The 24706-nt window shown below is 34.7% G+C and overlaps 1 protein-coding gene across 1 annotated transcript in view; it reads left to right on the forward strand.

Moving 5' to 3' along the window:
• Positions 1-292: 292 nt before the first annotated feature.
• The window catches only part of LOC140337712 (mucin-5B-like), a gene marked incomplete in the record, with an annotated part of 52491 nt that continues 28077 nt past the window's right edge, over positions 293-24706 (forward strand). Inside the window, 26 exon segments of the mRNA XM_072421514.1 lie at positions 293-319; positions 610-700; positions 1174-1289; positions 1604-1820; positions 3351-3476; positions 4480-4597; positions 5342-5488; positions 7580-7682; positions 7862-7931; positions 8793-8930; positions 9826-9990; positions 10783-10877; positions 11305-11431; positions 13079-13334; positions 14078-14124; positions 15157-15257; positions 15664-15815; positions 16018-16156; positions 16947-17051; positions 17418-17597; positions 19051-19290; positions 20280-20436; positions 21420-21551; positions 21980-22127; positions 22871-22908; positions 23859-24011. Of these exon segments, the coding sequence (XP_072277615.1) occupies positions 293-319; positions 610-700; positions 1174-1289; positions 1604-1820; positions 3351-3476; positions 4480-4597; positions 5342-5488; positions 7580-7682; positions 7862-7931; positions 8793-8930; positions 9826-9990; positions 10783-10877; positions 11305-11431; positions 13079-13334; positions 14078-14124; positions 15157-15257; positions 15664-15815; positions 16018-16156; positions 16947-17051; positions 17418-17597; positions 19051-19290; positions 20280-20436; positions 21420-21551; positions 21980-22127; positions 22871-22908; positions 23859-24011 (3388 nt within the window).

Raw genomic sequence — 24706 nt, forward strand, 5'->3', positions numbered from 1 at the left:
AGGGTAAGGGGTCATTCACTCTCCTCCGTATGCATTGCAGAGGAGAGGGATTTCCTTTCAGAGGCGTTCCGCTCTCCTCCGTACGCATTGAGGAGGAGAGGGATTTTCTTTCAGAGGTGTTCCTGGTGGGGGGCGGAGCCATCAGCGCAGGACTCGAGTGAGAGTCCGGCCTAGTGTGCCTTGTTGACCTCCTAAAATGGCCTAGTAGCCAAAAAAGTTTGCTGACCCTTGAGCTATGAACTTCACATATAAAGATGTGCTCCAATCTTCAAGATTCTAATAAGAGCAAAGAATGGATGATTTAGAAGTGGCTGAGAGTGTAAGTGGACCTTCTATTATAGTGTAAGACCCCCTTTAAAATAAATCTGTAGGAACAGAAATCGTAAAATACAGTGGCAGACCTAATTATGAATTCCTCAAGAAACCTGCTTAAAAAAGTAATAGTAAACACTAAATATTCTGATAGGTTGTCCTATTTTAGCTGTTCTTCTTTGATGTTCCAGCTCCTATTGGCACCATTCTAGGCTAGAGATAATTTCACAACATAGTAAACATGTTGTAAGTGAAGAAGTGCCGTGTATTTATGCTCGTGTCATTTATCTTTCATAGCTGGAGCTTGATCCAAAATATAACAATCATACCTGTGGCTTGTGTGGAGACTATAATGGTGTGCAAATCTTTGATGAATTCCTCTCTGGAGGTGAGTAATAAGGAATAATCAGTTCATTGCAAAACATTACTTACTACACACCACTGGTATACAAAAATAGGAAGACCATGTAATTAATTTGCTATACCTTTGGTGCATTCAGTATCAGTAGACAAAGATTCTTTGAAATTGTAAAATATGATCTCCATATAACTACACATTTTTGTCATTTTATGTACAAATTTCTAAGAATAGAATATATCATGTGTGATCTTACATTTGGACAGAAAATGAGGGGAACTCTTTAACATAGAAAGAAATAAAAATGTTTTTCTTTATTAGAGTAGAGGAAGGCACTGTCAGATTTTTTTTTCTGTTGCAAATTTTCCCTGTCATCCATTCTAGGTAAACCACCGACTAGTCTTCTATAGTGTTAGTAGTATGCGGTTAACCTCTGTGACTGTATCATTTATAGTAGTACTATTTTTATATTAAATACTAATATTGTGTCTTTTACTCTTCAGATATTATTCTTAGCCCTGCCCAGTTTGGAAACCTGCAGAATATACATGACCCAGTTGATATCTGTACTGATGTAGATGAAACTCTAATTGCAAACACAGACCATTGTTCCCAATATGTGAGTATTTTTTTATCATATGTATATGTTAGGTTAATGAGTGATGGCAGTGCCATGTTTTTGAATGAAGTGGTTATTAAAATTACAGCATAACATATTCAAGGAAGCTCCCCTTTTTCATTTGCATCAGTTTTTTTTTGTTTGCATTCTGATCTATCCAACCCCACCAATATTTGTCCAAAATCATGCCCATGTGTTTAAGCCCTCAGTTCTCACTAGCATACTTGTGAATGCATGAAATTATGAGCATGTCTTTGCTGAAGGTTATTAGGATACCTATAACTTTATCATTTAAAACTTCTTTTTATCCATAGCGTTCAGTGTGTGAAGAACACCTAGGACATGCCGCATTTTCTGACTGTAAAGATCTCCTCAATGTGGAAGCTTACATTACTGCCTGTATGATGGACATGTGTTCCTGTGGCCTATCCCAGGACTCCTTCTGTTTGTGTAGCACTATAAGTGAATATTCCAGGCAATGCTCCCATGCCGGAGGTCGCCCAGGAAACTGGAGGACTGATTCCTTTTGCCGTAAGTGTGCTTTCCATAAAAAAAGAGACATTTGGCAAGATGGCAATTCTTTTAGTATTTTGTAGGGGTGGCATTAAAAAAGGCTGTCACAATACTACTGGACCTCATATTCCTATTCATAATCTGTATCCTTCTACTGTTTCAGTATATTCTAGAACTTTAGATGAAACACTTAGCAGGGTTAGGGCTGGATAGCCCGAGTGGGATCCACAACACCAAAATGACTGCATCAGACTCTTTCCATATGGTAACAATAGCCCATTAGACCATACCCCTTTATGGATGATATATAGAATAACATATTATAAGACAGCTGCATAATGATTTATCCAACCTTAATAGCATTTAGCAAGTTTGTTTGAAACAGTTAATACAAGTATTGTTAACTCACCGCTATCAGATTACTTGTAAAGCATAAAGTATGCTGCATTGTTCTGAAAAATTTGGAACAGCATAACTGACAGTAGAGACACTACCTGAAAAAAGAGAATGCACTTAACAAAGAAGTTGTTTTTAACTATTATCAATGTGCAGAAAGGTAAAGAAGAACACTTTAGTGCAATATTCTCTACCATATGGATAGGAGGGATGTTGTTACTTTTTTATGCCCTGACTTTTTTTTACTGACTTTTACTTTTACTAATGTAAAACAGATATAAATTTTCAATATATTCGCTGTATATCATTGATTATATGCAAGCTAAAGTGTTAAGCTATTAGTAGTTCACAGGGCTATGTGTTAAGTGAAGAGCTCGTCAGGTGGCAAGGCTCTTCTCCTGACTTGTCCTAAACTAGTCAATATTCGCTTTGCTTTGCTAGGTTCCCTTTCTACTCATTTTGAGCCTGTGATCCTTTTTCACTTTCACATGCTTAAAACAAAACTACCAACCAAACATCCTCTTTGTGAACTTTCCTCGATCTGGTTCTGTGCTATTTGTCACAGATGATGACACTTGATTCTTTTGTAGTTTTAAATGCATTTAATTCAGCTGGAAGTTAATTTTGTACTTTATATACTTACTGGCACCAATGTCACTGCTAGTTTATCGGGTACAGTTGCAGGAAAGGACAGCTATTTGCCATTCACAGACTTTTGGTGTTCTGGGGTTTGTAGTTTGGAAATAATTGATCTTGGTCTCTTTTTACACTATACCAGTTTTTGGCTCATGCTAGAATAACTAGAGGTTCTCTTCAACACCTGTTTACCTTCTGCATATAGGACTTATCCTCAGTCCCGTATAATCTGACTTGGTTTGACATAATGCTTATACTTGAAAATGTTTTTCTTTCTTTACCAATGTTGAGCAGAGAAGCAGAGGAATGAAATGAAGATGACTATTGCAAAGTACTAGTGCTAGATTCAAACAAAAATGCACAGAAAACCATAAACATGTGATGTAATTAATATAGTTGGAACAATAAAATATGTCATCCAACTTATTTCTTTGGGAAACCATGCAATGATATTTGCATTTATTAGATAAAAATTTTAGATATGTCAACAAAACATTTGTCTTTTATGGTTTACAGCTAAGAAATGTCCGGCCAATATGATATATCAAGAGAGTGCATCGCCTTGCAAGAGCTCCTGCTCCCACCTAGAAATACACAACCTGTGTGAGGAGCATTATATGGACGGCTGCTTCTGTCCTGAAGGTGAGTTGCATTAGACAAAGGTTTCAGATACAGTGATATAAATCATCTAGAACAGAATGGTTATGCATTTTCCTGTAGGATACTGCCTGCAAGTACTGCAAAGTAAAATGTTTTGTAGAGAGAGGCAGGGATGAGCCTATTCAAACTAATTTTAATCATACATGGAAAATATTGGGCTGAGCACACTGCTAAATTTTTAATATCTCATGGGGAATATGATGGTGAGACTTACATGCCATAGTTGCTTGCTGTGTTCCTGACAACCTAAAAGTTTTTGGTTACCTCTACTTTACTTGAGATCTTTCTGTTTCTCCTGTTGCATTTTACACAATACACAATGTATTAGCAATTCGAAAGATGTGAGATAATGGTCCGTAGTGTTGGTGTGCGAATTCCAGTTGCCTTATATTCGACCCGAATATAGCCTTTCGAGTTCGGATAAAACCGACCTGAAAGACACGGGATTGCAGTTCTACACAGTCCCGAAAAATAACCTGAACTTTCCCCCTACTGACTTTAATATTGTTCGAATTCGACGTTCGATCGCCCGATCAATATCGTCCTATTCGATCAAATGGCTGTTGAATCGAATAGTGAGATTTTCGACTAACACTAATGATCCCTGTAGTTGTGCACACCCAGAGATGCAAAAATGGGAATCCGAGTAGAGGAGTTACTGATATATATAAGAAACAGTTGGGGAGGGAGGGGGTTCAACTCATAAACAACCACTAAATATTACATCACGATATCAATGTTGGTTACACTGATTACCAAACACACAAGGAAAAAAATTATAAAAATGAACAAAAATGTTAAACTGTTAGTAATCTAAATGCCCAAATGGAAACCCATCTAGATTGATTTAGGGTGATTCCACTTTCAATGCTATATAGATCAAAGAAAAGGATTGGTTTTCTTTGTCAAAGTTTTGTCAAACCAAGCCAAGCTTAGCCAAGCTTACAAAATGCCTGGATTTCTAATTATGTAATATTCTTTTCAGGTACTGTGCATGATGATTACACCTTTAAAGGGTGTGTTGCAGTTAGTGAATGCCATTGTAAACATGGAGGAACATTATATGCTCCAGGAAAGACAATAAAGAAAGACTGTGATAAATGGTAAGCACAGTGAGGCTGATTTGAGAACCCTAACTCAATAAAACTGATATTATATATAAACCCTGCTGAACTTAAGGTGCATGTAAACCCTAATATATGTTTTTTACAATGAAGTATATATGGCATCATGCCTACTGTATAGTTTATTGTGTAACTCTGTTGCAAAATTCTTTACCTAGGAATCAGTATTGTCAGTCTTCTGGACACACTTCTTTAGTTGACTATTGGGCTCCCCATCGGGTCTACTAGATTATGCAAAACATTTGAACATTACAGTAAGGCATGATCACAAATATACCATAGAAATAGTATTAGGTTTGCATACACTTTAAAGATATTACCAGTATTGATGATGTGATTATAATTGCATAAATATTATTATACTATAAATAAATAAATAAATATATATATATATATATATATATATATATATATTTACAGGTATATGATTGTTTTTAGTAGTAGCATGGTGGGATGGGGGGGGGGGGGGGGGCATGTTCATTTTCTAGTTTAGAACGCCAAAATGGTCACAAAAAGTGAACTAAAATGATTTCCCAACAAACATCAAACACATCATTGGGTATTATTATTACTAGCTGATTGGTGGAGGGGAAGTACATTTGGTTCTTAATATTATAAATTATTAGTTCAAGTGTTAGTTGTATTTGTTTTTCTGAAACTCTGATTGAGATAGCATATCTCCCATTTACCTTTAATACATTATCACGTTTCTCTCTACTACAGCCGTTGTGAATCAGGAAGATGGAATTGTACAGATAACTCATGTCCTGGAGTTTGTTCCATTGAAGGAGGGTCCCATATTACAACCTTTGATGGGAAAGCCTATACATTTCATGGAAACTGCTACTATGTGCTGTCTAAGGCAAGAGAGTTTCTCTTTTCTGACAAATCTCAAATCATGTTCCAATGTTACCTGCTTTTAGGGAAATATTGTAAAATCAGCTGTGTCTACAGAATACTGTATTGATAATAGTTTTTGTTTTTTGCACCTGTATATTTGCCGGCACAAGTGCATTCCCCATCTAACATTCTACTATAGCAGCAACCAATGTTTAAGCCTCATTCAGATTTCATTGTAATGTACAGTAATATGTGTGACATCAGTTGGTGTGCTGCAGTTAGATTGCCAGCAGACCCATGGTGGTCCTGCATTACATTGTATCACAACCCACATTAAACCACTGCTATGCAATGTGGTGGGATTGTAAGCAAAAAAAGTCATGCACTTCTTTTGCCCAATCATCTTTTTCAATTATTAAACCTCTTGCCACTGCACTGTATAATTCACGTCTATGTGACTCCACCAATGCCAATCAAGAAGATGATTTGTTTATTGCCCTGTGGCAATGGTCCTGATTTATTAAAGCTCTCCAATGCTGGTGAGGATACGTTTTCATCAGTGAACCTGGGTGATCCAGCAAACCTGTATTAGATTTCTTAAAGTCATTTGCTATTTGTTCGCAAATGTTTTCAATCCTGGACCAGATCCATTTCAGATTTTTGGATTACACAGGTTCACTGATAAAAGTACAACCTTTTTCTCCAGTCTTGGATAGCTTTATTAAATCAGGGAAATGTATCTATGAGGAAAATAAATGTATATCCATATATATAAACAGGATTGTCTGACACCTGACGGCACAAATTCTTAGTGCATACCTTTAGATTTTTTCCCCAGGAACTGCTCTTCCCCTTGTTATTATGAAATAGTGACCTTTTGATGGTTACTACTTTTCATATGTAAATGCACTCATCCTTGGCCACTCACATGGTAACCTCTAGGTTTACTAATAGCTTGCTCAGGATCCAGAACCTGCATTTTGGGATAGGGACCACCTATGTTGTAGGAAGTAATACCTTAACACAGAGGTTGGAACTTGAATCTTGTGACTTAAGTCCGACATAAGTCACTTAATAAACGACATGCGAATTGACTTGGGGGTTTTCTCCAGCGACTTGCAACTCAACTTGGGGTTTTTGTCCAGTGACTTGCAACTCGAATTGAAGTTAGTCTTCTGTAACATTGCCTTCTTTGCATAAGTCCACTGCTTTCTCCTCTGACAGCTGAAGGGGCGAGGAGGAAGGCATTGTTACAGATGCCTCACTGCCTTCCTTCCCGTCCCCTGTCAGTGGAGAAAGTCAAACTTAGTGGAACGTAGAATGCAAGGAATGCGGGAAGGAAGGCATCATAACAGACTAAGTATGACTTGAAAATTACTTTAAAATGAAGTGACTTGACTTGGGACTCGCCTTGGAAGAATTCTTGGTAACTTGAAACTTGACTTGGGACTTGGTGTCAATGACTTGGGACTCAACTTGGACTTGAAAGGTGATGACGTAGTCCAACCTGTGCCTTAACACTACCATGTATTTCCACCCCCGCCATTGACCTGCTTTGGGGACCATCTAAACTAGAAAACAAAAATGGAACATATTGCAATATATCAGTCCTTAGATGTGATGTGTGCATTAGTTAATATTTTTGGCTAAGAACAATAATAGCAAGTACAGAAAATACATTTTGCCAAAAAAGCAGTGTATTATTTATTTTCCAGTGAGTTGAATAGGTAGCACAAACATCTTTATCTCACTTGTGTGAACTGCTGATTGATCTACCAACCAAAGGATATGTGTAACCTGGTGTGACACCAATAAACATCTGAAATATATTACGTTGTTGTTTTTGGGCCTTGATAAACTTTAGGTACAAAGGACACATCATTTTTCATGACTGACCATATTATTAGATACATTTGTATGTCCACCTCTTTCTAGGCAAGGAGAACAACATAGAAGTATAAAATGTATACCTGAGATTAAACATAAAATGCACTGGATTGGATTGTATTTCTCAATTCGACAATTTGACAATGACTTTAAATTAATTGGGTACAACAGTAAATCAGAATACAGTATATACAATATCTTTATAAGTAGTGTTTTTTTTTTATAGGGTTCCAGGAATGAATCCCACACTATACTTGGAGAATTGGTTCCATGCAGCTCCTCTGACAGAGAAACCTGTCTGAAGTCTGTTGTTCTAATTACCGACAACCCACAAAATGCAAGTATACTGATAAAATGAATGTAATAAAATTTAAATAAATTCTTACAAGTTATCTGAAATGTTTTCTGATATTTTGAATTTTTCAACAACTTTTTCAAAACAGACAATGCTACCTTAAATTACTTTTTCAAAAATCTTGGTATTAGTTTAACGACAATGGCATTTTATTTCTTTAGATTGTGATCTTTAAAGCAGATGGGACAGTTTTACTAAATTACCTTGAAGTGACACTGCCTCACATTACAGGTAATATCGTCAACCGTATCACGTATACAAAATACCATTTATTGTTTTTCGTTTAGTTCAACATAAGACAGTTTGGTCAGATTGAAGCCCTACCAGAGTGTTGCTCACCTGTAAAAAAAGAAGAAGAAAGAAAAAATCTTTAATGGTTCAGCCAATTAAATAAATTAATGTTCAGTGCGCTGAAATGTATTAGTATACTGTAATGCCAGTCCTTGTAATGGCTGAATTAGTCTTGTTCAGTTTTTATTTTCTTCATTTTCTTCATTTCCACCTGCTGATCCTCATAATAACACACTTCCATTTCTAAAATGAAAATGTTCATTTGCTGTGCTATAAAAGGGAAGAAGAATAGATTTCGGTAATATAGAAGTTACAAGTTCATTAGATTTCCAGTAGGATTAACAAGTATTTTCTTGAACAGTCTGAATGCAATTTTTAGTAAATATTATGATTTTTTTTTTTTTACTTCAATAGGTAAAAGTGTAGAAAAATTTAGTGTTGTATGTAACCAATGTTCATCCTCAGCAGGTCATAATTTTGAACACACGCACAAATAAAACATAGTTTGTTATAATCTTTTTGGCTTTGTTATATATTGGGCTTTGTCTATTAAGGGTAAATGGCTTACTGTTGCAACCCAGTTCTATTACTTAGGAGAAAGGTGAGGGGGCATACTGTATATTCCCTTATATTCTTCAGTACCAGGTTTCCCCCTTAATTCCAGCCGCTAATTGGAGCGAAAGGGGAGTATAAGCTTCTAGGGGCCATCAATTTCATTAAAAGATCTGCCATTAGAAATTCTATGAGATCATAGTCGTTTTTTATAGGCTTTTACAGGCTTTTTGTGTTTTCTCCCTACAGCAAGTTTTTCCATCATACAGCCCTCTGATTCCTTCATCATTGCTCAAGCTACATCTGGTCCCCAGATGCAGATTCAGCTATCACCTGTTATGCAACTGTATATTACAATGGAAAAATCCTCCAGGAGAAAACTGCATGGTGAGTTACAACTTGGGTTGGTGATGGGATATGGAAGTCTATTGTATTGGGAATGTCTTGGTATTCAATACAAGACAGGGTAACTAAAGCCTAAACTCATAAATTAATAAAATCACAAACTTTAACATATCATTGTCATATAATAGTTGCTTTTCAAGTCTTTTTAATCTGCAGATTTTTTTCACCATTTTTGTGGGCTTCTGGTGGAGACTGCAAGTGCTCCTTACAACACACATAAAGTAGACATGGTCAATGGCTTCATGAGATAACTGACCATGGAAAAAATGACTGCATAAAGGCTTCAGTAATTCTGCAGCACTAAGCTTTGTTCCAGCCATGCGTCTGAAAAACTGCGGTGTTTTTAAAATATAGTTTGGGGAATATATGATTGGTCATTTTAAACAAACCCAATTAAATTACAAATGTGCTTTAGCTTAAAAATAAACCCAATGATTTTGTCCCTATTTGCCATCATTGTATAACAATGGCTGTGTGATTTACAAATTATCATCCTTATCCCTTGCCCTGCTCTGGGAGAAGGCGATATACAGAATACAATCTCCTAATCTAAATTGCTGTAATTTGGGGATTTTATTTTCATTTTTTGTATCATATCATTCATAATCTTTTTGCATGAATCTCCATGTAACCATTCAGCTCCAGATCGCCCCCAAAAATCACTAAGACTGCTTTTATTATACTTAACACTTCTGTACACTTTTTTTATATTTTATTTTGTTATGTAAATACACATAGGAAGTAGCATATCCCATCCTCCATTAAGCAAATGAATGATGTTTTAGAAATGTTTATGAAAACTATAAATTATCACTACAACTTCTGATATGTTTTCTGTTTTGTACAAGGCTTTTAACAGCTTTTTTATACTTTAAAGGTCTCTGTGGGAACTTTAATTCCAAGGAAACAGATGATTTTAAAACATCAGGTGGTCTTGTAGAAGCCACAGCATCTGCCTTTGCCAACACATGGAAGGCCCAGCCCACCTGCCGAGATATGTCGGATGTCTTGGATGATCCCTGTAGCCTCAGTATTGAGAAAGGTAACATTTTGTTTTACTGAAGACTAAATTTACAGTTTTAACACTATGACAAAGATTAATTTTCAACGAAATAAATGTATTTTTCAAATGTAATTGGATTTAATTGGAAAAAAGTAATGTTCCAAGTATGGGATTAAGCAAAATGCCATTACAGCCAACAATACAAAAATTTGCTGCAATTTACAGATCAGCATTTAAAGCTAGGAAAATTAACTTTTATGTGTAATTAATGTGGCATGTCACACAACAATAGTAAGATTTTCGGGGGAATAGTTTCATATAATTATCTGCTCAATAATATAGTTTCTATGGCTTATGGCCTTTTCATGGTGATGACAAGGTTCCATTTAGGGGTTTATATGTTACGTTTCTTTGTAAATCCTAGCCAATATAAAAATTAGGCCCAAAGGTTAGGATGTTTGATACTTAAGTACTATAAGGTGTATATGGTAATTTCCAAGGGTAAAGTTTAAATGTATCATCAAAGCCTATTTAAAAGCTTTTCTACCTTGTTCTTTTTTGTATGCTACCTGATTATGTTCAGCAGTTCAAATGAATTTAGGTGATACAGGAAGTCCTCTGACTCTGTAGCTTTAATAATACAACCTCCTCTTTTGAACACTACAATCCATGGTGGTTGTACTAAAGGTGCCACTGATTCTGATATTATTTATTATTTTTTATGATTGAATGTATTCACCTGTTTTTTTAGTAAAATTCAGGTAACATGGGTAATAAAAAATAAAATTGAGCTATATGCATTGACGTGCTTGTAATCTTTTTTCCTTTAAGATAAATATGCTAGGTCCTGGTGCTCTGAACTGAAAAAACATGAGTCTCCTTTTGCAAAATGCCACTCTACTATTGATCCCACTGAGTATGTAAAGGTGAGTTGTATGTTGTAAATGTGGCCACACAGTCCTATTTTATATTTTTAAATGACTATTCATGCATGACAATGTGAATCTTTTTTTGACTTTGAATATTAGTCCATAGTGTTGGATGGTAAACCTGAGACCATTACTCCCTAAGATTAAATCAGTTTAATACTTAGTGTTACCCTGCTTATTAAAATTCAGCTTAAGAACAAACCTACAGTCCCTATCTTGTATGTAACCCGGGGACTACCTGTATACCACAATTACTGATGGGTCAAGGGAACCTACAGTAAAAAAATGTGATAAACGTGATTTTAAAAGGTAAAACAGTAAAGGAAGCGTGTTTCTTCAGATGTGTTTCCATTTCAATTTTTTGCATACTTACATTACATCTATATGTAAATATCTAACGTGAATGTTCTGTTTCTGTCTATAGAGATGTCGTTATGACACTTGTAGCTGTGAGGACAGTGAGCAGTGTATGTGTGCAGCACTGTCCTCCTATGTCAAGGCCTGCGCTGCTAAAGGCATTATCCTTTGGGGATGGAGGAATGGAATTTGTGGTAAGTCTTCCATGTCCACCAACCAATGTTTAATCTAAGTACACTGGGCCTCTGACATTATCTGAATTTTTAATAATAATTTATAATAATAATTCATTATTTGATAATAAATAATCTAATTGTCACTGGAAATTAGGAATCTATTTTAATGCCAATGTATTTGGAAAACTCAGAGAGCTACAATTTTGAAATGAAAAGGATGCTTAAGTCTGTTGCAAAACTTTTATATCTGAAATCAAATTGCCTGTCAGAATGTACTGATTTGACCTCATGTCAGTTTAAACGGTGTGATGAAAAGACAATGAGGATGAAAATGTGTAAAGAAAGGTGTCGAAATAGTTCAATAATATTAAAAGTAACAAGCAAGGAAGCTTATACCTCTTTAATGTATAATCAGATTACACATGTATGTGTTAGCACAGCTTGAATCATTAGCGTTAACCCTTATATTTCTGTTACATATAATTTTTGAAGGCCAGAACTTTTTTTTAAAACCTCAAATGAATATTATATATATAATATATAAGTGTTGACAGTTTTTTTAAATATGTAAAAATGCATATATATTTCTACATTCACCTTTGCATTTGCTTTAATTTCCATGTCCAAACACTTTTATTATGTATACTTGAGTATAAACTGAATATAAACCATTGTACCTACTTTTACCTTTGCATATAGGTAACCTGTATAAAATAAAGGTACAAATTGTGGCCATCACTGCTAACATATAAAACAGTAACCAATAGAAATGCCAATACAATTATATAAATAAATCAATCCATGATGTGATATTTTTAAAGCATTTATGTAAAAGGGGCAAACATTTCAAAATTGGATAGGCTCTGTGTATTTTTTTTTTTTGTTACAAAAGGTAAAGTATTTTCTCATTTTGTGTTGGGTATGATGGGTCACTCACTCACATTATATATTTTGTGCATGGCTGTTGGCCACCAATAGATGTCTCTGTATCCTCATGTAAAGTGTGTAACAAGCACTGTCAATCCCTGGCACTAGAGACAAGTGCAGTTTTGAGTCACACTGTGACAAAGTAGGCCTACGTACAAAATCAAGATTATTTTTTTAAATTACCTTTTGAGGGCAAAACAAAAATGTTTCTAGTTAAGTATATTAGTGTTGGCCAGTGTTCATACTAAATATTAAACTGCTTTAGTTGTTTGGTTACTGTATTCTGACTTCCCTTACTTATGAAACTGAAATACGCTCATGACACCTCTTGCCAATGCACTGATCACCCATATATAAATGTCAGTCAGGTGCTAGAGCATATCTCTGAAGGTCTGTTTGTTCCTTCTGAAGTTACCTTTCTCTCACCTTTAATCCTTAATATTTCTGTATGTAATTCTGTGTCATAGAAGATATTAACTAGTGCTAGTTTTCAGACTATGATGATGTTTCCTGGCTTTAGTAATTTCTAAATCAATGATCTTGAACATTATATACCTCTTTGTATATCCTGAAAGCCAGGACTGTACCATTTGCAAAAAGGAAAGCTAACAATGGCAACATCATGTTTCTTCCAGGAGATGATTCCTTATACTCTTTCTGTGGTTTGTGTATAGCCAAGGAAATTAGTTACATGATACTTGTGAATTGTAAGCTGCATTCTCTTCTTATGCATTGCAGACCAGAACATTACTTCATGCCCATCTTCCCAAGTCTTCCTGTATAACCTGACAACATGCCAGCCGACCTGTCGTTCCTTGGCAGATGGAGAGAAAGCATGCACTGGTGCGTTTTCCCCAGTAGAGGGCTGTGGCTGTCCAGATGGGGAGTTCTTGAATGAAAAGGGTTCCTGTGTGCCCATTTCCCAATGTTCATGCTACCACCGTGGTGAATATCTAAAGCCATTACAGATGATTCCCCTACAAAATGAACTATGGTAAGTTTGAAAATGTAAAATAATGTATACCCAGCTATGCAGTTAAAGTGGAACTCTATATAGATAGAAAAGACACATAATAACAGTGGAACAAAGCACATTTGGTGTATTGTAGCTTAAGGAAGATATTTATGTTTTATCATTTATCCCTTTCTACAGCTGTACCAATACCCAATCAAACCTATTGCTTTCACAAAAGAAAATCTGCACCCTGTGAAAAAGGTTGAATATGTACCTCTCTGTTAGGCAACTAGTGAAAATGTGGCTCTTTTGCAGAGCTTATAGCATCTCCCTGCTATCTAAAACTTCTACCGACTACTGTTATACAGGATTAGAATAGCCCACAGGAGGCCCAAAAAAACTCTTCTGGAACCCAGTCATATTCCCTCAAATTTTGGTATCTTTGTGCCCTCTGGTGGATCCCTAGCCCCTGCTGCATTACAAGAAAATGTCACTTTGCAAGGGGAGCTATGTGTTCTTGTGGGCCCTCCATCTCACTTCCATTTGTGGGCCACAGGTCCCCAGTCTGACCGTGCTGTTACATCACTGCAAGACCCGATGGCTGGCATGTGGAACATAGAACACATGGAAAAGTCAGATACGTGTGTGTGTGTTCTCGAGTATTGTTATACAGGGATATAATTACTGATGTGAAAGAAAATTGTATAATCACTGATTCCTATTGAAATAATATTCCTTTTGAATTAAAATTCTAATTATGTCTGTTTTTTTGTTTTTATTAGCACTTGTCGCAATGGAAAACTGGACTGTACTGTCCGCGTGAATCAAAGTAAGTAAACATATACAGTACCTGTATCAGATAACTAACAGAGACTAAAATACATTTATAAAATCTACTAGTGGATCTGGCAGCCTATGGGAAATCAGCTGTCACTGATATTACTGATTGGTTGTTATTGGATCCTATCCTTTGCATTTTATAATGTATTTTTTATATACCATAAAGTCTTAAAGTTATGGTATTAACAACATCATAATCATACATAGTCCCACTGTGCTCCAAATTGCAATTATGTTTCTAGGAGTCATCTAAAGATAGGTATTACAAGCAAGGAAGGATTTCTACATTGCCAATGAAGGCTATGGCCTAATGCTGTAAGTGTTAAAGGAGCAGCACGCAGCCCTGCTCAAACTTTATGGCTGGCTGTTGGTAATACATTAATGTGTATAAAAAGGGCTGCTGACTGCGGTCCTGTCTGCATAGTCTGAGCATCCGTTGGATATCTTCTGTTTAATTCCAGATGTATTGAGGCAGACTAGCATTAGCAAAAATACATTGCTGGTTTGCTGGCTAATCCGGGTTCTCCTAAAATAGTTAGGAGAGCTTTAATGAATCTTGGTCTTGGAGAGCTTTAATGAATCATGTTTTTATCATTTCTTTGAACATTATTGGGTATTTATTGCAATCCTTTTCACCACATTCTCTACTCTACATGAAAATACCTTTTGTAAGGTTTACCAATTGAACAAAAAGTTTAACCAATTGAACAGTCTATTTTCCTTTTGTAAGTCAACCTCAATGTTGACCCTGATCAAGAAATAATATAGACTGGCATTATTCTTTGTGATTTTTAAATATGAATTACTTCTGCCTGATGAAAGTCTATTAAACCAGCTACACTTGTGTCTTCCTAAATATTAGATACAAAATTATCTTTTTCAACATGACAGTTAAGCTGGTCATGCCCTAAGCTGTCCTATAGTGAATATTTTAAACGTTGATGCTTTTGGGTTTTAAAACCATTCTATCAGAGCTTTTCTCACACTCTTTTCCTAATTTGTGTGCTCTTCCTTTATACAGCTTGCCCCCCAGGAAAAGTCTACTATGACTGTAACAAAGAACAGAAAGGTGTTTCAAAAACCCCTGTGCACAGAAGCTGCAAAACTCTTGGAGTGGAATATGTATGTTCATTTCTTTTTTTAATTTAGATGTTTCATAATGATCTTTAATGAAATAGAACAGTTTTGTTTCCAAAATTGCTTTCCTATTACTGATATAAGAGGTTTTCATATGTCAAATAAATTCTTGAAAAGCCCTACAATTGGTATACTGTGCAGTATGGTGGGTGTTCAGACAATAGACACAATTATGTTTTTCCACAGCACTCTTTTGCTTTAAAGATAGGAAGTATCACTTTTATGCCCCAATTATGTCCAGAATAAGAAGTTAAGTCACATGACTTTGAAGGCAAAGAATGTGGAACATCTCCATTAAACCCCCAAAACCAATTACTTTTTAAATCAAAGGGAAGAACCCTTTTACTTTTTATGGTGTTATAATCCTAAATGTGTCTTTTTGGTCATCTAGTTTCAGACGGAGTGTTTATCAGGATGTGTTTGCCCCTATGGACTGTATGATGATGGTTTTGGTAGCTGTGTTCCTGAAGTAAAATGTCCTTGTTACCATAATGAAGATATCTACCCACATGGGACCAACATCAAGGTTGACTGCAATACATGGTAATTAAGTACACATACTTTCTTTTTACCTTGATAACCAGAGGTCAATTAGATAACTTAATAATAACTGTGTACCTTATTTGTCCACAATGTTTTGTTTGGATGTATTTATCTCTTTTATATGGTACATGTATGGTCATGTTTGTATTATTGCACAAATGAATACACAATGTTACTAAATGTACTTTTCTTTAATTGCAAGCTTATGCCAGCATGGACAATGGACCTGCACAGATGCTGTCTGTTATGGAACATGTACAATCTATGGAAGTGGTCATTATATAACATTTGATGACAAACTTTATGACTTCGATGGTGAATGCGAGTTTGTGGCTGCCCAGGTAGGTGCTGCAAATGAATATGTTTATATCATGGACATTCCTAACTACTTTATGTTGATCAACTGAATTTTCCAACTACTTTGCAGACATACCAGTTATGTCATTTCTCTGTCCAAAGTTTTTAGAGTAAATATACAGCTATTATGGTTGATTAATTTAATAAATATATGCTGTTTTTTAAATGTTTCAGGTTTATTGAATATTCAAAGATAAGTACAAAATATAAGTCATACAAAAGTAATTAAACAAGTTAATTTTTTATTTTTTAATGAGGAAAACATAAATTATTGGGGAATGGGTAAATTTTTAAATTTTTTTAAAAAATGGGGGTAGTTAAAAGGGAAGCATCATATCACTACGACAATCTCGAAATAGAAAAACAGCATAATCCCCCAAAAAATCAAACACAAGTGAAAAAACTCTCCAAATTTACAAAAAGCTATATAAACTACATATAATCATTTTAAAATTAATATCAGTTTAACATATGCTGTTAACACTTACCAAGGTGAACAAATTGATATTTCACTTAGCTTAATACAGTGTTATTTCAAAAGTATCTGCTTTCCCTAAACTATTCAAATTTTCTTTTAATCAACTGTTAAGCAATACACTTGCCTATACTCATTACTAAATATTGTAATAGCATTGATGATGATGATTGATGAATCTTACTTTTCAGTTGTTCTGGCAATTTATAGATTGTAGAAAACAAACACATAATTCTGTTTGGCTCATTTGTCTTATGTTTGTTGTGCTTAAAATATTTTTTTATTTCACAAAATTCTAGGATTACTGTGACAATTCTGATGGTAACTTCAGTATCATCACAGAAAATGTCCGATGTGGTACTACAGGAGTCACATGCTCAAAATCTATCAAGGTTTTTCTTGGGGTATGTACTTATAAATAATCAGATCAGTAGGGAAATAATTATTACCAATGGTTTTATTCAGCTTTTTTTTTTTCTTTTACAACACTCAGATCTTTTTTTTATAGTATTTGATACCACTTCTGTTCTGAAAATATTTTGTCCCTTCCTTATAGTAGAATTTTTTATATTAATTGATTCTGCTCAGGGTAATAGAGGATTTTGAGGATACAAATGCGATAGCATATTTACATATTGGCAAGAATTTTAAAAAAAGGGCTTATTATTTTTTTTTTACTTAAATGCAATTCTTATTTCATGTTTAACTAAGGCAAATTAATAAGATAAGATAACCTTTGGAGTCTCATACAAATATTTTTCTGAATTTAGAATAAGATACTAAAGTTAGCAGAGAAAACTATACAGAAGATGGAAGGCCAAGGTGGGAACCATGTGGATTATTTGACCCGTGAAGTTGGTAATTACCTTGTCATTGAAGCAAGTAATGGTATTATCCTAATCTGGGATAGAAAAACCACTTTGTTCATAAAGGTTTCCCCTGCCTACAAGGTAAGAACATTTATACTTTGCTTTGATTTGAGCATGCACCCAACATTGCTACAAAAACATAGTGTGACTTGGTACATCTGAAAACATCAACTGCTACCCAGACAATTTTAGCAATAGCTGTAATAATTTACATCTCATATAGTATCTATTGTAACTTTCCTTGAAAAAAAAAACAAAATTCTTATTCAAGCTAGTATAAGGTAAAGATAATAAACAGAAATACAGTAATATAAAAGTAGCTTTAGGTTAAACAAATAAATATTAAATATCATGTACACAATATTAGGATTCATAACATGTGATTAGTTCATACACATGATAAATGAAGTCATTTGTCATCTGCAAAAATTAAATATTATTTATTATTTGTACTTAATACTTAAAATGTAAAGACATACAAATCATGTGTGAAGTATACCAGACAACAGTAGATTGACATAAAACAATAAGGATCAAGAAAGACATGTTATTATTAAGGAACAAGGGCCTATGCCCATTGTCCATTAGCAAGCGACATGTATTAAACTAGGATATGTTTCCAGGATGTACCCTAGAATGTCCACATTCTAGAACTTCAAAGATGTTGCATGGGAATCATTGACTATGTTTGACAATAATTTACTCATTAACAAGCTGTTAAGCCTTTGCTTGTCATTCAATAACTTCACAGAAATATTTATGTGAAAGTTAAAAAGACAAACATCATCAGCTTTTTTTAGTCTTGGGATAGAGGAAAATTGATCAAGGATCTCTGACAAGCTATGTTTGAAGTAGTACCGGTAACAGTTCACACCATTATCTAGTTATACTTTGAGATGTCCTCCATGTTCTGTATGTAGCATGGTCCCCTGTGCATCACATCTTCCAAAGCACTTGACAATGTTATGTTAATATAAACTAGAGAATAAACAAGGTGCTAGTACTAGTAATAATTAATTAAACCTTTGGTTAATGGAGGTCCCAATCAATATATTACAAATTCTAGTATTTTGCTAAAAGGCTAATGTTTTTTAAGGAAAACTATATACAAGGAGAATCTCTCACAAAGGGAAGTCGCACAAACTACTTTGACTAATTGTATAATTTAACAAAGACATATGCTTTCTCTCCTCTTGCATCTAGCAATTTTGTGGAATTACCAAATTGATTATAGTATCAGATTAAAGGAAACATGTCAAGAGGAAAACAAGTTATATTTCCTGATATCTCTATAGGAAAATGAATTACCAACATTTTCATTTTTAATGCATTTTCAGTCACTTTACATAGTGGCTCATAAAATATTAAAGAAATTAGATCAGCAAAACCTGTAAGCATAGTTCATTGCTCTAGGTAAATTCTGCCTTTTATGGTTAATGAATATAATATGCGGTTTAGTAATATAAAGCTGTAAAACTCATGTTAATTTATGTAGGGGTAATTTACACAAATCATTCTCCTATTTTACCAATAGGGTAAGCTCTGTGGCTTGTGTGGAAACTTTGACGGCAATTCACAAAATGACTTTAAAACCAGCCACATGTTGCCGGTCACCAATGTTATGGAGTTTGGGAACAGCTGGAAGCTTGACTCTACTTGTCCTGAATACAGCGCAGTGATTAACCCTTGCAGTCAGAACCCACATAGACGCTCCTGGGCTGAGAAGCAATGCAGCATCATCAAAGGCCAAGTGTTTCAAGCCTGCCACAGCAAGGTAAAGAGATAACTAGAGAAATGTTAGTACTTAAGAATTGTGAGAGTGTATTAGCAAAGGCTAATTGAGACCTTGGGCTAGATCTAGGATTGGAATAGATATATTGCCTCTGCGTGTTCTACTGTATCAAACCCAATAATCCATTAGGAAAGAAAAAATAACTTTTGAAAAATAACAGGGACTTTAAAGGCATACAAAAAACTCACTAAGATCCAAGCAAATGTTTTTTTTTAAACAAAACAATTAACATAAACATGTCCTAAAAACAGGCTCAACGCGTTTCACAGAACATGTCTGCTTCTTCAAGAGCAGAATAGCATATATCAGACCTATTTCACAAATGACTGATTTGAATAAAATTCAGCAAAATACAAATAACCCCATACACATCTGGAAAAGGTAATTCAACCAAAGCATCAGTGAAATGCATAATTAGTGCTACATTTTAAGATAAACACACTTATTTTCAATTCAGCAATTGTGAAGCTTATTTGCATCTCAATCAAAAGTTAGCTGGATACATCTAATGTCTGCAAAGGTACACTCCATGAATACATATGTAAGAAATTGAGACTACCAAATGATATGCACTATTGTCTTGTGTTGATGTTTTTTCTTTTCTTTTTTTGTATATAATTGATTGAATTGAAGATGTACATTTTTATATACAAATTATTTGTATGCCTTTAGATAGCGTTCTTTTCTTTTTCTTCCTTAATCTAGGATTGGAGATTATTTCAGAGTAGCAGTGTTTAAAAAATGAAGCACAATACAGCTCAATCTAAATACATTTTGGAAAATGTAGCACCAGCACAGAGGTTGGCTCTTCTTCCAAATAATTGCAAATAATTTTCTACATATTAGAGTAGCAGGCAATACTTTGGATTTTTATTTTATTAGTTATTGGACAAGACCAACCTCTGTAAAGGCAGACAAGCATTCTTGTTAACATTTATGAATATCTAGCTGATACATGCATCTTTTACTAGGTGGATCCAAAACCTTTTTATGAGGCCTGTGTAACTGACTCCTGCTCGTGTGACAGCGGAGGAGACTGTGATTGCTTTTGTACGGCAGTTGCTGCCTATGGTCAGGAATGCACCAAAGCTGGAGCCTGTGTCTACTGGAGAACACCAGATATATGCCGTGAGTAAAGAATGCCAAGAAGACAATTGAAATGTAGTTATTACTTATTACCAAAATAGGTAACACACAATTTATTGTATGAAGCTTAAAGTAAAAGCTACAAAAACACCTAAGTGAAGTATAAGTTTTTAACATAGGTCTAAAGTCATAATATTTTTAAAACCCCTGCTATTTTTTTCCCATTTTCTTATACATCTGTGTTCAATCGGCATTGAAACACAACAGTAAGTGAGAGGTGATCTCTTCAAAGACAGGAAAGACAAATTGTCTTGAACAGTTGTCAATAGAACACATGTCTCCATTGGAAGGCTATTCTTCTTTTCCTGTTTCAATCATTGATTGTTCCTAACATAGTCCTGATGACTATGCCCTAAGGAACACACAGAGAAGATGTCCCCACTCCAAAATGAAAAAAAAAAAAACAATTTCAAGCACTTTAAGTACACATTTACCTTTTTGATAAAATTGTCTGGCAGCACAAATAGTATTCTCTTGTCTGTGTTGTTCCATTATGTTTGCATATATTCTATGTACAATCTTTGTCACTGATGACAAATTCTTCAGTGTTGCTTGTTGCTGTGGCAAAATGGTGGTGTCTTCAGGTCCATCAACCTGCTCAGCATGTCTGCACACAGTGTTCCATAGACACAGCTACATCCACGTTCCCGCATGGTTACATGCTAAATCATAATACGTACTAGTATGCATAAAACAATGTATTTATTAGAACAGATTCAAACATAAAGACATAAACATTCAGTGTATAATAGATGAATATTTCCTTTCTATGTTCTGAATTAGGGAAGGGAGTTGCAAACCTCAAAAACAAAAGTCAGTAGTCAATAGTATAGGGAACTTTTATTCCTGACCATAACATGAAAGACCTAAAATACACAATGCAGTAAGAACACAATGCATAGGAATAACTGGTGCTGTTAGTCCAATGGTCATGTTTAAAGGTTATTGTTACTGTTTCCCCACAGCCATATTTTGTGACTACTATAACCCTCAGGATGAATGTGAGTGGCATTACCACCCTTGTGGCAACCACAACATAGAGACATGTCGCTCCATCAACAACATCTACACTAATGTTAGCATCACTTACCTGGAAGGTGAGTCTGACATCACATGTCATATTATAAATGTTGTGTTGTTCAATGTATGCCATAGCATTAAGAGTCATCCAAAACTGTTATATGGGCTTTGGACAATTGCTGGAACTAAATCACATAACAATTCTCTAAGTTTACCCATTTAGGGTAATGATTAGATCTCTGTATGTGAGTACAATGGTATGCACGTATGCTGTATCAATTATGTGGAATTTCCAATATATATATATATATATATATATATATATATATTCCAATAATAGTCCAATATATATATTATTGATATAAACATATATATATTTAGCAATAGTAGTAATAGTAATAATAATAGTATTTAGCAATAATAAGATTTTTTTTCAGATTCCTGTTGGCATCTATAGAATTACACTTGGTCTCACTTTTTTAGCTTGTATATTTCTGTTTTAAAGGCTGTTACCCAACCTGTCCTCCAGAGAAGCCTATTTTTGATGAAGAGAGCAAGAAATGTGTGACAAAGGACGATTGTGGCTGCTTTTTTAATAATACTCAATATAAAATTGGCGAGGAAGTACCTAATTACCGGGATTGTTATAAATGGTAAGGATCTAGAATTGTTCACTAAAAGGTCGAGGTGAGGATGTAGGTATATGGGAGTATGTGGACGTGGAGGCTGAAAAGCTACTGGTGCTCAACCATAGAACTGAAAGCCTAGTGCACATTTTTTTATATATATATATTTATATATAGACTGTACCATGAAAATTGGTGCTGTACATTACACTTTCCATAAAAAAAAAAAATTGTAATTGTACTTTCACTACCCTTTACTTAAAGTCGAGCGTCATTATAAAACAAGTCTGTGATAGGGCTTCCATCCTGCTTTGTACTTCCTTTGGAATTCTCTTTTTTGTCCTGTGTTTTATTCACTCCTATATGGATAAAAAAAAACAGTCCTTTTGATTTTGAAGACCAGAGAAAACTGACAGCAGGAAGATGATAGAATTGCTCTAGTATTGCTCTGACCTTGCAGACCTGGTGCCACTGCAGACCCATCTCAGAAAGCGGTAGCTGTGTGATTGTTTCTTACTTAAGTACCATTACATACTTCTCTAGAGAAAAAAACACTTATATATCCAAGTGAAGTGAAAACATCTGTTATGTCTACCTGTGTTGAGTGGTCAGGACCAATAGCTTAAGAGGACAATCAACCTACTAGCATTGTCAGGAGATCTCATGGATTGTTGCCTACTTGTCTTAAAGTTTTCAATGTAAACTCAGTTTGGGGTATATGTTGGGTGCTAGTCATTTTACAAAAATAATTTGCACTTTATTTTTTTTAGTGTATGTCACCCAGGAAAAGTTGACTGCAAAGTAACAGGTAACATGTGTATCATCATTTTACTGACTAATAAAATATTTATATACCTGTATACTATTGTATTGTAGTATTGATATAGTATTAACAAGTCATATGGAGTAATAAAGCAGCAAATAAGCTTCTAATCTTTGATGAAGATTTTAGGAGTAGATGAGGAAACTTAGGTTCAGTTTTAAGAATTTTTTAAAGTCCATCTTTATAAGTTTAGTTTGTTTTCCATTTTCCATTGTTTGAATGAAATCTTTGTGGTCTAATAAAAAACTTTGTGAATTTGACATTTAGCAAGTTTCTAATGGAAAACCTTACCAATCTATAGTGATTTAAATAAATTTTTCATAAATATTACACATTTGTTTTAAAATTTAATTCAATGTGTTTAATGCAAACATTTTGGGTAACAGCTGGGTAAAAAAAATTATAATTAGATCCAAAAGTGTACCAAATGGCAGTGATTCATTCTCCACAATGGACTGTTTCTATATTTCAGCTTTATAAATGGATCCCCTTATTTTATAAACACGTAGAAAATATTAGGTGCATCGATCGGTGCAGATGAATATGTGCTAGAAAGCACATCAAAAAGTTCTTACCTTTCAGTGTCCATTTCAGTTAGATGGGTGGTCTTCCTTTTCATTTCATTCCATTTTGTGTGCATAGTAAACAGGGCTGGACAAGAGGAGTAGACTAAATCAGCAAAAGTATAAAATGCATGCAGTGCACCACCTGTTGTCTGCAGTTGGTGTGTTTACATATTTCAAATTTTTCTTGCTGAAAACTAAATAATGATTTTACAAAGGTGGGGGTGACATTAGTATTATAATCCAGCCTGTTAAAAGCATACATCAATATTGGTATTTTTATGACCTTAGTTTAATATAGAGAAAAAGTAGTTTAAATTGTAACCAAGCACCATTTATTACTTACATCCTGTTTTTTTTATTTCTGTCCAGATTATAATACAACTACATCAGTGGACAATGGGCTTTGCAAAGTGACAACATGTGAGAAGGGAAATAAAACTATTCATCTTGATGTTTGTGCTAGTACAACACCTAGGACCACTTCCACCACACCTGTCACTTCTGTGCATATATCAACCACAGGTAAGTGTTCTACAGCCAGATTTGTTTTCATCGTGTTACAAAGAAAAGCAATTCAATCCAGTAACCATCATCTCTATTCACCCAGCACTGTGATACAGCAATAGGTCCAGGTCATGACACCTTAAAGTAAAACTATAGTTCCACACTTAAACTTCAAATTAAAAATCCTGCCTATTTATAAGTTTTACCATACTTGCTTGCTTGTTTACAGTCTTCTTGAATTAAACTGAGCTGCAAATACACAGCACAGTGTACGATGCTGGGATGTGTCTCATATGCCAGCATTCCCTGGGGCTCCTAGGAATGAAGAAACCCCCATGCGCATGAGTGGTAGTTACATCATTCTGGGAAAGCCAATCAAGATCGCCAAAGACCCAACACTAGGAAAAAAATTAAATGACGATGGTGTCACATGTGCCAGACAGGGGACAGGTCAATGCAATGTAAAAATTGTGATTAGGCAGGTACAGATATTTTTTTATTGCAGATGCATCTCTCCTGTCCTTTTTGCAATAAATAACATGTCTGGTTGCAATTTTTTTTTTAATTTGATGGTTTAGGTCTGGTTTGATCTGAGTTGTGTGTGTGCTCTACTGCACCATATTTTTATGCATATGGGCAGTGGAACTTTCCGTTCAATTTCTGTATATTCAAAATTCAATGGGAGAGTATAAATCAACTGAGTGACTAAATGC

Source organism: Pyxicephalus adspersus, chromosome 9 (genome assembly GCF_032062135.1).
Source record: "Pyxicephalus adspersus chromosome 9, UCB_Pads_2.0, whole genome shotgun sequence".
Taxonomy (NCBI): Eukaryota; Metazoa; Chordata; class Amphibia; order Anura; family Pyxicephalidae; genus Pyxicephalus; species Pyxicephalus adspersus.